This window comes from Crocodylus porosus, unplaced genomic scaffold (assembly GCF_001723895.1).
Source record: "Crocodylus porosus isolate Cpor-Errol unplaced genomic scaffold, CroPor_comp1, whole genome shotgun sequence".
NCBI lineage: Eukaryota > Metazoa > Chordata > Crocodylia > Crocodylidae > Crocodylus > Crocodylus porosus.
Window position 1 is genome coordinate 55,357,568 of NW_017728907.1, and position 12,146 is coordinate 55,369,713.

Below are 12,146 nucleotides of genomic sequence, written 5' to 3' on the forward strand. Positions count from 1 at the left end.
CCTGCTGCTGGCGCTGGGCAGCGCGCCGGCCCCGGCGCACGGGGATGGGGACGAGCTGGCGTTGTCCTTTCCCTCTGAGGAGGGAGACAGCACGGAGCCCGGGAGGCAGAGCGCCGCCGCCTTCCGCCGCTGCACCAAGGTGGGTACAAGCTTGGCGGTCCGCAGGGGGCAGGTCTGTGGTTTCACACTCTGGGCCCCCCTCGGAAAATGCCAGCTCAGACCTTTCCCTCCTTTTGTAACCCTGGGAAAATACTAAAGCAATTCTTCTGTTGCAGAGAGCTCTGCAGGACCCGGGTTTTAACTCCCTGGGCTCCTCGCCCAGGTCTCTAGCTGTACCTCGTGTCATGCTTGCACACCTAGCGGTGCTAACATTGCCTCGGCACCCTGCGGCCCCGGTGAGGGCATCTCGAGACACCCCAGTTGAGCACCACTCACTGGTCTAGGTGGACGCAGAGGATGGCGTGGCGGATCCTGACTTGGAAACCCCCTGGGAGCTGCTGATGGTGCTGAGACACCTCTGGGGGTTTTGGGCAGCTGCAGCTGGAAACTGAGATGGGTGCCTGCAACGCAGCTGCTGTGGTTGCTCTGGGTGTCCCCTCCCAAGTGTCTTGCGACGGCCCAGAGGGAGTCTGCAAGTCCCCAGTTAGATCCCCCAGCCCGAGAGCCGCCGTGAAGCCCGGCGTGGGAGGGCGCGCTGGTGGGGCGAGGCACATCCGGGGCGGGCCTGGCCTGTGGCCCTCACTGGCTGCAGCTCTGATAGGCGAGTGCAGACTTCAACTTGTTCCCCACTCAAGCTGTAGGACAGATCCTGGTATTCCTGGAAGCAGGATTTGGGTCCTGGCTGTCCGGCCCTCCAGAGCCTCAGTGCATGGTAGGAGGGGGCAAGAGTTTTTGGAAGGAGGGTGAGACTCCTTTCTCTGACAGCTTGGGAGGATCCGGCATCTGGCAGGTGAGTCTTGGAGCTGATGGGCATGAGGACTGTGGCAGGAGGGCTGCTGGCTTGCCCCGTGATGGGGAGGTTTCTCTGCTTGGCTGGCCAGGACTAGGTGGGTCCCTCCCCAGCTCAAGCCTTCTGCCTGCTGCTGTCTTGCCTCTTCCGCTGTGCCTCCCTCAGCGATGATTTGTAACTCCACACGGCTTCTGGCAGGGGTGAGATGTTGCCCAGGCAGAGGGCAGCTGCTGTGAGGGTGTCTATCCCTGAAGCTGAGAGAGAAGCGGAGCTAGCTCCTGTTGAGCTCTGCTGGGCAGTGGGATGTACTGCTCCCAGTGACTTCGGGGGGGACTGCCGCAGCTCGGTGCTTCCACATGGGGGTAGCAGGTGCAGGGCAGTCACCCCGTTACCAGCTCCGGTGATTCAGGACTGGAAGGGTCTTGAAATCCCGGCTTCTTGTGATTGTGCGAGACTCCCTAGTGATTTCCAAGTCAACTTCTAGCCCTCGTGCCTGTGATGGAGGGGGAGAGGTGGCAAATGTAAAAGAGGGAAGCAAATGAAAAGTATTCCAAAGGCCGTTTTAAAAGCTTTTACAATGTTTAAGTTGTTTTCATGACTTCAGTGGCTTGAACTATGATGTGCGAAGCCTTGAGTGGGCCAGTCAGCTCCTTCCCGATTATGTTCAGTTTGTGCCACAAAGCAAACGCTGCTGAGCTGATTAAAGCAGCAGCTCCGGTCCACAACTAGCTTCCAGCGGAGGACTGTGGCTGCACGCCTATGTTACGGAAATGGGGGACTCCTCCCTAGCTTGCTTCTGCGGCTGTTGGCTGAGGGCAAGTGAGACTCGGGGGTATGCGAACCCCAAGCCCCTGGGCTTGGGTCTGCTCGTAGGATGCCCGCTGATGGATTTGGAAGTATCTGAAGCCCCAGGCTGAGAAGTCTGGGGTGGAGGATACTTGCCAGTTGCAGTGCTACGTATGGTGTTTGAATGATTAAATGTTGCTCGGTCAAAAGGATTCAGAACTGATCTGGCTAATTTGACCTGGAACATGAAACATTTTCCAAAAAAAAAAAAAAAAGTAGCTGTAGTCCACAGCGCTGCAGCCTGGATTAGAAAGGGAAGCTTTACTTTTACTTGCATTTGCACACAACTACTTCTGCTTGTTTAAACCCAGGATGCCTGGAGAATTCCAGGGCACTACATAGTGGTACTGAAGGAGGAAACCCATAAGTCCCAGACAGGGAGAACTGTCCAGAGGCTGCAGGCCAGAGCAGCGAAGCATGGCCATCTCACCAAAATCCTGCACATCTTTCAGGAGCTCTTCCAGGGCTTTGTCGTTAAGATGAGCAGCGACATGCTGGATATGGTAAGGTGATGTTGCACACCCGGGTTTTCCACCTGTGAGGGTTTTGTTTCCTGCTGTTGCTGTTCAGAGGCATTGGGTGCAGGGCAGGCATGGAGAAGAGGGCTTTTTTTTCCAGCAGGTACAGGTTGAGGCAGAAAATCCTCAGGCTTCAAGGCAGGCGATTAGGAAGACAGTCACAGGACGTGGCCCAGAGAATCTCAGTCTGCTTCTACAGAGACTGAATATGTCTGGAGTTGGGAGAGGAAGGATTAAAATAACAATCTCCCCATCCACTTGTTTGCAAAGTTTATCAACCCTCATGCTTCAGGGCACTAATTAATCCCTGCCAGATGGAGATTAGGGAGAAACTTTCCCTGTGGGTGGGTTATTTCATAACTGGCCACACAAGGGTTTTTGTATCTTCTGCTGAAGCATCTGGTCCTAGCCACCATCAGAAAGAGGCAATGACCTAGGGTGTGATCCAGGCAGCAAATCCTGCCTCTTTTGATTAATTTGCCAGCATTGGTTTTGTGTGCTTGGGCTCTGATGCTTTGTGCAGCATCCTGCTGATGCCTGAAGCATGGAGGAGAGGCTGGAACTGTAGAAAGAATAAAGAATTCAGATCAGGACTCCAAAGTGATGCAGATCTGAAGGGAAAGAGTGTGTTTTCTTTGATATCTTTCCACCCGCCCACAAGGCTGGATGCAAACTTGTTGCTGCTGGTTGTATGTCTTAAGAGCACGTGGGAGTGATTTGCACTTAAGCTGATGCAATGCACTGCCACTTTGCAAAGGAAGATCTTTGAGAAGAACATACTTTTGCCACAGGAGATACAGGTTAGTTGCTGTTCAGCTTTGTGGTTTCACTTAACTGGCCTGTTTTAGACTCACTGGGCCATGTGAAAGTCCCATGTCTTTGCAGGATTGGGACAAGCATTTTATGGTTGCAGCCACAGACATCGGCAGATACTCAGCCTGTTGGCTGCTCTCCGTCTCCCCAAAGCCATGCACAGATGCACTGTCAGGGTTGTGTCCACAGGACAGTGTGTTGAGATCAAGTCCTGAGCTCTCCCGGGGAAGCTTTCCCACTCCTCTATTGTCCACCGCATTAACTGAACCTCATGGTGCCTATCCCACGCTGGGGGGGAACTGAGACACAGGCGTTTGTCTTTTCAAGCAATGTAAACCACTGCAATGGAACTGGGAACAGAACACGAATCTCCTAGTACCCCTGGGCACATCTACACATGCATTTGATCTGGGATCAGTTTACTCATGAGTAAACCACTCGTGAGTAAATGCTCCCAGGCAGGTGTCTACACACGTAGGGAAGCAGGAGCAGATTTGTGGATAATGGCAGCAAACTATTCCCACTTCCTGGGGCCCCAGCTGGGACATTACCATCCGGGTTTCCGGTTTCCCACTGAAAAATGGAGTAAAACACGGATTTCTCCCTTAACTGGAGGAAAATGTGGGTTTTGCAGTTTTGCAATGAGCTCTCTGCAGGCTGTCAGAGTTGCAGTCTGCAGGGGGCTGCAAGGGAGTGGGAGGAGGGCAGTCAGGCAGGGGATGCCATGGGCATGAATATGCCCGTGGCAGCCTGGAGAGCAGCTCCTTCAGGTAATGGGAGTGGATTGAGACTCCCATAGGGAGGGAGGGAGTTGGGTAGGGCTGGGGCTGCGAGTTCTGCACTGCCCTGGCGACATGTCCTTTGTATGTGGGGCAGCAGCAGAGGTGGTGGCACTGGGTTGTGCCTCATGGTGCTGCCATGCATGCAGGGGTGCATCATCAGGGCAGCATGGAGCTTGCAGCAGCAAGCAGCTTTCCTGTGTGGCTCCATTCTGCCATGCAGCGCCAGGTCACACTTGCCAGGCTGTGGAGGCCCTGGAGGAGGACAGCAGGGTGGGAGCCTGAGCCTGCAGCGGGCAGCCTGCACCCGCCCCACACACAGATCTGGGGGGCGTGGGTTCCCCCTGCTTCCCAGGAGTGTACGCAGTGGCGGGGAGCCGGTGTGAGCACAGAGCTGGGTGGGGAACAGGCTGGGAAGCTTGTTCCCCGCTCAGCTTAGCAAGCATGGAGCTGAGTGCTGAACAAGCTGGGGAGCTTTTTCCCAATCAGCTCCATAAGTGTGGGGCTGGGTGGGGAACAGGATGAGGAACAAGTTCCCCAGCCTCCACCAGCAGGGAGCTCCCAGCACTAGCTCTGCACCAGGGGGCCAGCACTGGGAGTCCCTTATCTCCCAGCCTGAGCTCTGTGGTCACGGGGCTTGGACTGGGAGACCCTTACCTCCTAGCAGCACTCTGTGGTCATGGGGCCAGTGCTGGGAGATCCTGGCTCTGGGAAATAAGGTGCTCTCAGCCTCCTACTCCCCAGTTGTGATGGCAGAATGAGGGGCTTGGAGCTCCCTGCTGCTGGGGCAGGGGGACATAGTCCCCTCCCTGGCTCCAGTGGCAGCTGGCAGGGAGCAGTCTTCCACCCACAAGTGGACGACTGACTGGGAGCAGATTTGCTCCTGATCAGGTGTCTATATGAGCGCTACGGCTCCATTACTAAACAAAAATAAATTTGCTACTTGCATTTTCAGGTAGCAGATTTACTTGCGATTAGTGAGGTTTACCGTGTAGTAAGCATATGCACATGTAGACACACAGGCTTACTTTGCAGTAAACTGCGTTACTGTGCAGTTAAATGTCTTGTAGACGTGCCCCCTGTGTCTTAACCACAAGTCCATCCTCCAAGGGACTCTCTTGCCCTTCAAGAGCAGGTAGCACTGGTGAGCTGTGAATGGAGATGCATCCAGCACTGCTTATGGGAAGGCAACGTCATCCTGGTTGGTACCTGTTCTTGGCATGGCTAGAAGAGCGGGGAGTGGGGGAAAGCTGCAGGATCAATCCCTGGCTTATCCGTGTCCACCACAAGGCAGTGGAAGACCCTGACCCCTTCTCATGTACGTTTAACCTGTAGGTGTACATGTGCTTGGAGCTCCTCAGTGGCTCTGGGAAATATGTCCTGGTGTTGGGGAAGATCAACCAGTCAGGAATAGGCAAACTGTTATGAGCACTGCCAAGCTTTTCCTGGATTATCATTAGGGATATAAAATAAATAAAAAGGTCTGAGCGAGAGACCACAGGCAGCTTTGTGGCTACTGTGTGGTCCAGGATCAGGTTTTTGTCTCTCTTGCAAGGTTTCTGTGGCTCAGATATAGGAAGGATTTAAACAGCCCTGGGTTTTGTGTCTAACCAACACCTCCTTTTGGGATCAGGCTGTGGTCTTCCCCAGCACAGCTCCTGTGACAGCCATGGGCCCACACCAGGTCATACCTATGGAGAACTGGGTCCCTAACAGGCAGCTGTGTCTGGGACTGATTTCATGTTTCACCCCTCCTTGGGCATAACATCTCATCATTTGGGGCCTCACTCAGCTCCTCCTCACTAAGCACTCCCAGCTGCATTCATTTTCTCTGGCACAGGATTAGGCCCCAAGGTGCACATCCTGAAAGGCTTTTTAGTAATTCTTGTAGTGGCCAGACACTGGCAGCCCTCGTCCCCCTGTGTTAACCTGTGGCAGGTTAAGCGCTTTGCCTTGTAGTTGTGTGACCATGTCGATAGTGTGGTTTTACGACTGGGTTAGACAAGAACTTGCGTGGGCTGGTCTGGACAGAGATGATCCTGCCTCCAGCAGGGGGTCGGACCAGATGTGATCTCTGGAGGTCCCTTCCAGCCCTACTTTTCTGTGATTTCAAGTGCTCAATGCCCACCGATCAAAGAGTAGTGGCATCAATGTGCATTAGGCACCTAGCTACCTTTGAGGATCTGGAAGTAAATCACCTCTCTGGCAGGCGTGGGCTTTGCTTGCCCACAGGGACGAGGCTGCTACACAAAGTGACTGCCATTCTCCCCTGTCTGGCTCAGACAATGCGCGTGTCTCTCCGTGACGCTTCTTTTGTGCAGGCGCTGAGACTGCCGCACGTTGATTACATTGAGGAGGACTCCTACGTGTTTGCTCAGAGTGTCCCCTGGAACCTGGACAGGATCATCCTGGCACAGCACAAGGCTGATGAATACGACCCTCCCAGTAAGGGCTACATCCCCGGTGTGAATTGGCTATAAAGGGGTGTTATATTCATGGGGTGTCCGCTGATTTTTGGGGCAGGGTTGAGTCATCCAAGTGCTTGTGGGGAAGATAGAAAATCTGCCCAGAGGTCGAAGTGCAGAAGGAGGGAGGGAGACTATGGCCCCCACCCTGCCCTGGAGGCACTTGCTCTTCCACCTGAGTTTTGCAGGTTTGGCAGGTCTTGAGGAATGTAGCTGGCCAGGGACAGGCCAGGCAGCTCTCCGTGCCATCCTGCCTGTGCCTAGGATTAAATTGGCCCTGGGCAGGGCTGGTTGGCATGGTCTGGAGTGCAGCTCAAAGTCCACCGTGTTTTCTCCAGCAGCTCAGAAGCTTCTTCCTTGCTCCACTGGGAAGGGGGAGCTCAGGATAGAAGTCACAGGCCTGCTTCTCCAAGACCCCTTGCTTAAAGAGTTCCTTTGGGAATCACTGGAAACTCAGTGCATAGGGAGTTTGCAGCTTCAGGCTCTGTCTTGACACCGGATGAGTTGAGTGTGCAGCACTGTTTTGTCTGAAAAACTTGAATTTGCCTGAAAGAAATAGTAAACATTTTTATTGATTTAAATTTAAGCACTTAAGAATTTAAATGAAAAAAAAAAAGGTCACTGGCCCAAAAGACTGATTTCAGGCAGGTGGATTTGGCTGTCAGCACTGGAGTAGAAGAGAGCAGTGCTTGGAGTATCTGTGACAGCGCTGGGCTGATGCGAGCTCTCCAGGCTGTAGTCCTGCTCCCTGGGCACTGGCAGCACCATGTTATGTGTCTCTGGCAGATAAAGGAGACCTGGTCGAGGTTTACCTGCTGGATACCGGTATCCAGAGCAATCATCGGGAGATCGAGGGCAGAGCATTTGTGACCGACTTCGAGAACGTCCCGGAGGAGGATGGCACACGCTTTCACAGGCAGGCGAGTAAGATGGCAGCCTGCGCCTGGAGCGTCGAGCCCGGAGGGCTGCTCGAAAATGCTCCACCCAACCTGTTTTTGAGTGGATTTTGGTGTGTTTGACCGGGCAGCATTTTTCACAAGGAAGATCTGCATTGTGGGGAAGAGCTGTAGCTCAGTTGCTTCATGCCTTTGTTCTCTTCTGATGGCCACGTTCTCACACTGGCCTTCATCCCCCACCCCCCACCATCACAAGACACCAGCTGCCCTGTCCAAGATGGTGCATCATGAGAGATGTAGTCTGAACAGGGAGCCTAGCCTGGTGAGGAGAAAGAGAGAGAGGGGCACCTGCACTACAGTTTCCATGAAGCTTTACAGCAGGATTTCCCTATCAAAGCCTTTGGGCTTTCAGGCATATTTTGAGTTATGGCTGAATACCTGTTTTCAGCAGTGGGCAGGGGTGACCCATTTCTGCCAGGCCCTAGTCATAGCATCAGGGAGGCTCATGGAGTGACTCTCTATGTCAGTGTTTCTCAACCTTTTAAGTAGCAAGTACCCCCTCACTTCTGAAAATGTTAATAAGTACCCCAACATGCAATTTTCCAGGGAATTTTATATTTGCAAACTAATGTGTGCCATACATTGGGAGAACGGCTGCGTATATAAGGCCGTGATATGACAGATGTCTGATCTGGTGTGGGTAGGGTTGCCACCTTTTGTACCGGGGTGCACAACTCAAGTATGTACCTGGGCTAGAGGTGATGTTGGCCAAAGCTAGGAGAGCTGAACACCGATTTATTACTAAGGAATTTAATTTTTTTAATTGCACCAAATTTTTTGCCATAGTTTTGAGAGGAAAAGAAGGCAAGAGAGTGTTGGATACCCATGTACCCCCTGCCTGTGTCTCATGTACCCCCAGGGGTACACATAGCACAGGTTGAGAAACTATGCTCTATGCCCCTGTCTGCACCAGGTCGTCCTGCTGTGTTCAGTCCAGGCCCCCACACAGCTCAGCTCTCCAAGCCTCACCTCCAAGTAGTGCTGGCATGGAGAGAACCTGTCACATTCAACGCCTTTGACAGAGCTTGTACAACCCACTTTGATTTACCCTCACACCAGGGGCGTTCAGTTCACTTGGAGCCTGCTGCAACCCTTGACAGAAGCTGGGGAACTGTCCATTTTAACCCTCAGTGAGAAGTCTTGTGTGGAAGCAGCTTCTTGGCCTTTGTGATATGCCCCAAAAACTTCTGGAGCATGCTGCATCGGGCTGCTGGATCACTTGAGTTTTACGGTCAACCTCTGCCACTGACTTGCTGTATCATCTTGGGCAAGTCCTTTAACATCGCTGTACCTCAGTTTGCATCGCTGTTTCAGAGAAGTAATACCTACTTTACAAGGTGCCTCAAGGCATGTGATGAGTGAGGGAACTAGGGTTTGTATAGAGATTTGATCCATCATTGTATTACTTCAGCATTATGGCATGAACCCAGTGGTGAATCAGACCAATCAGATGAACAACAGCTGTTCAGTTGCACTTATCATCCTGGTGCTTGGGATCCTCCCCTTAGAGGGGATTCTTGGGCGGCCTTTTTGAAGGGACAGGATCCCTCATGGGGAATAAAACAAACCTGCAGTGAGTAGAAGGGCCCAACTGCAAGAGTCTGCTCACACCTTGCCCTGTTACTGCCTCTCTTTGGTATGACTGCCTGCGGCCAGCGTAGCACATCCATGGGGTAGCCACGGTGGAGAAGACCTGCATCTCGGCTTTGCCAGAGGTGGGAAGAGGGGCACCCAGATGGCTGGCTGTTCGGATAACAGGGGCATCCAGAGTTTTAATCACTAAAGCAGACAAAGAGCTTTGGATGGGATAAAGCCTCATGCTTCATGGTTTAAGCCTCTAAGACGGATTAGGCTCAGACCCTTGTGGGGAAGCAGCTTCTCTTAGCTCTGCTTAGTGGGGTTTTCTTGCACTTCCCGAGAAGCAGCTGGCACCAGTCACTGTTGGAGGCCTGGGCTGTGCGGCTGCCCCAGCGGGCAGCTCATCTGTTAGGTAGCAGATGATTTTTCCCCCTGTGGCAGCTGAGTCAGCTTTAGGCCTTCACTGAATTCAGACCCCACAAGTGGTATGTTGCTGCTGCCCCACTGAAACATCGTAGCCTAGATGGGGTGTGCTGGAATAAAAATAGTGCTTGAATAAACAGAGCCTGAAAATAACAGGCTGGATCTTGCCTGTGGGGATGCCCCCAAGTAACTGGCTATTGCACTCAGCAGAAGCGTTGCACCAGCAATGATACCTGTCGGTGAGGGTGTTGCAGGAGTGGGCCCTGTGTGTGTCTGTGCAGGTGATGGCTTGAGAAGGCCTCTGCTTCCCCAACTGACTTCCTGTCTTTCTGGCAGGCCAACAAGTGTGAGAGCCATGGAACCCACATGGCCGGCGTGGTGAGTGGGCGGGACGCCGGCGTGGCCACGGGGGCCAGCGTTCGCAGCCTGCGGGTGCTGAACTGCCAAGGCAAGGGCACTGTCAGCGGGATCCTCATAGGTGAGTGATGACCCTCACCCCAATTTGTGGGTTGCTGGGACTGGTTGTGACCTCAGTCAGCACCCTCTAAATTAGTCCCTTTGCACTTAGATGCGATCTGCTCAGTGCCAGGAGCTGGGGCACTGCCTGCTCCCCAGAGAGCACGGGCTTCCCATGCTGGCAGGGAGAAGCTGGGTTAGGGATACATAGGCTGACCATATGGGACAATGTGAAATCCAGGACACTACTCCCCTCCCTTTAAGTTAGCAGTGCTGCTGCAATTAGAGGGGGGTGGGTGGCCTGGTGCAGCTCTGGTATTACTGTTCAGGCAGCTAAGGGGGTCAGTGGCCTGTTAATGACCCATTGTTCTGTACTTCACAGATATTCACAATCATTTCCGCTTTTTAATGGTCATTCCATTTATTCAGCTAACCTACTTTAGAGCAATTTTGCTGACTGCTAGGACTTCCTGTTTCACAGCTCATGCTGCTCTGCCTCCCTGCTCAATGTCTGGGATGCTAATTTTAATTTTCACCTGCCAGCTGGGACTGGCCTCCACAATTTGGGACTGTCCCAGCCAAACTGGGTATGGTCACCCAGGTGGGGATACATAGATTCATAGAAGTTAGTGTTGGATGGGACCTCAGTAGGTCATCGAGTCTGACCCCCTGCCATGGGCAGGAAAGAGCGCTGGGGTCAGATGATCCCAGCTAGGTGCTTGTCCAGTCTCCTCTTGAAGACCCCCAGGGTAGGGGAGAGCACTACCTCCCTTGGGAGCCCATTCCAGATTCTGGCAACCCTTACTGTGAAGAAGTTGTTTCTAATGTCCAACCTAAACCTGCCTGCCGTCAATCTGTGGCCATTGTTCCTGGTTATTCCAGGGGGTGCCCTAGTAAATAGAGCATCTCCCATTCCTTGCTGCCCTCCCCTGATGAATTCATAGGCAGCTGCAAGATCACCTCTCAGCCTTCTCTTGCAAAGGCTGAAGAGATCCAGGTCCCTCAGTCTCTCCTGGTAGGACCTTGCCTGCAGGCCTCTGACCATACGAGCGGCCTCCTCTGAGCCCTCTCAAGGTTCTCTGCATCCCTCTTGAAGTGCAGCACCCAAAACTGGATCCAGTACTGCAACTGCGGCCTGACCAGTGCCGCATAGAGGGGAAGCATCACCTCCCCAGACCTGTTCATTATGCATCTGCTAATACATGATAAAGTGCGGTTAGCTTTGTTGCTCACTTCATCACATTGATGACTGCGATAAACTATGACACTGAGATCCCTTTCTGCTGCTGAGAAGGTCGTCCCCCTGCCTGTAAGTGTGGTGGTGGTTCTTTTTGCCCAGGTGCAGCACTTTGCACTTGTCTTTGTTGAACTGCATCCTATTTCGTTTGGTCCATTTTTCCAACCTGTCCAGGTCCGCCAGGATCCGTTCCCTGCCCTCTGGTGCGTTAACTTTGCCCCACACTTTCGTGTCATCTGCAAACTTGGACAGGGTGCTCTCCATGCCCTTGTCCAAGTCACTGATGAAGACATTGAATAGCACCGGTCCAAGGACTGAGCCTTGCGGGACTGCACTGCCCACATCTTTCCAGGTCGATATCGACCCATGTACCACCACTCTCTGGGGGCGACCCCTAAGCCAATTTGCCACCCACCTGACTGTGTGATCATCTACATCACAGCTGGTCAGTTTATTTATGAGAACAGAATGAGATACCCTATCGAAAGCCTTCTTAAAGTCTAGGTAGATGACATCTACCTCGACTCCTGCGTCTAAGCATTTTGTGACCTGGTCATAAAAAGAAACAAAGTTAGTCAGGTAGGATCTACCTGCAATCGGTACCTGCTGATTTCCTTTCAGCATCATTTCCCCTGCTGGGCTCCCACAAATATGATCCTTAATGATTTCTTCCAGTGTTTTCCCAAGGATAAAGGTGAGACTAACTGGCCTATAGTTTTCTGGTTCCTCCCTCCTCCTCTTCTTGAAAATAGGGACCACAGTCCTTTTCCAGTCCTATGGGACCTGACCAGAGCACCATGAGTGCTCGAACAGCCATGCCAACGGCTCTGCTATGACACTGGCCAATTTCTTCAGCACCCTTGGGTGGAGCTCATCCAGCCCCTCCAAGTGCCCCGTCACTAGTTGGTGGCCTGGTATCCCTCCTGTGTCTATCTATGTTCTAGTTGGGAGATTTGTCTTGGACTGTGTCTAGGAGTACAAATGTATAGAACTCATTGAAGAGCTTGGCTTTCATAGTTTCGTAGTTTCATGGTTGTTAGGGTCGGAAGGGACCTGAGCAGATCATCAAGTCTGACCCCCTGCCATGGCAGGAAAGAGTACTGGGGTCAAGTGACCCCAGCAAGGT

The 12,146-nt window shown here is 52.8% G+C and overlaps 1 protein-coding gene across 1 annotated transcript in view; it reads left to right on the forward strand.

Annotated features, from left to right (window-relative positions):
• PCSK9 (proprotein convertase subtilisin/kexin type 9) overlaps positions 1 to 12,146 on the forward strand; it is a 25,493-nt gene that overhangs the window by 708 nt on the left and 12,639 nt on the right. The window contains exons 2-6 of the mRNA XM_019530636.1: positions 22 to 139; positions 2,107 to 2,298; positions 6,227 to 6,350; positions 7,157 to 7,290; positions 9,664 to 9,805. Of these exons, the coding sequence (XP_019386181.1) occupies positions 22 to 139; positions 2,107 to 2,298; positions 6,227 to 6,350; positions 7,157 to 7,290; positions 9,664 to 9,805 (710 nt within the window). The remainder of the gene's footprint in view (positions 1 to 21; positions 140 to 2,106; positions 2,299 to 6,226; positions 6,351 to 7,156; positions 7,291 to 9,663; positions 9,806 to 12,146) is intronic.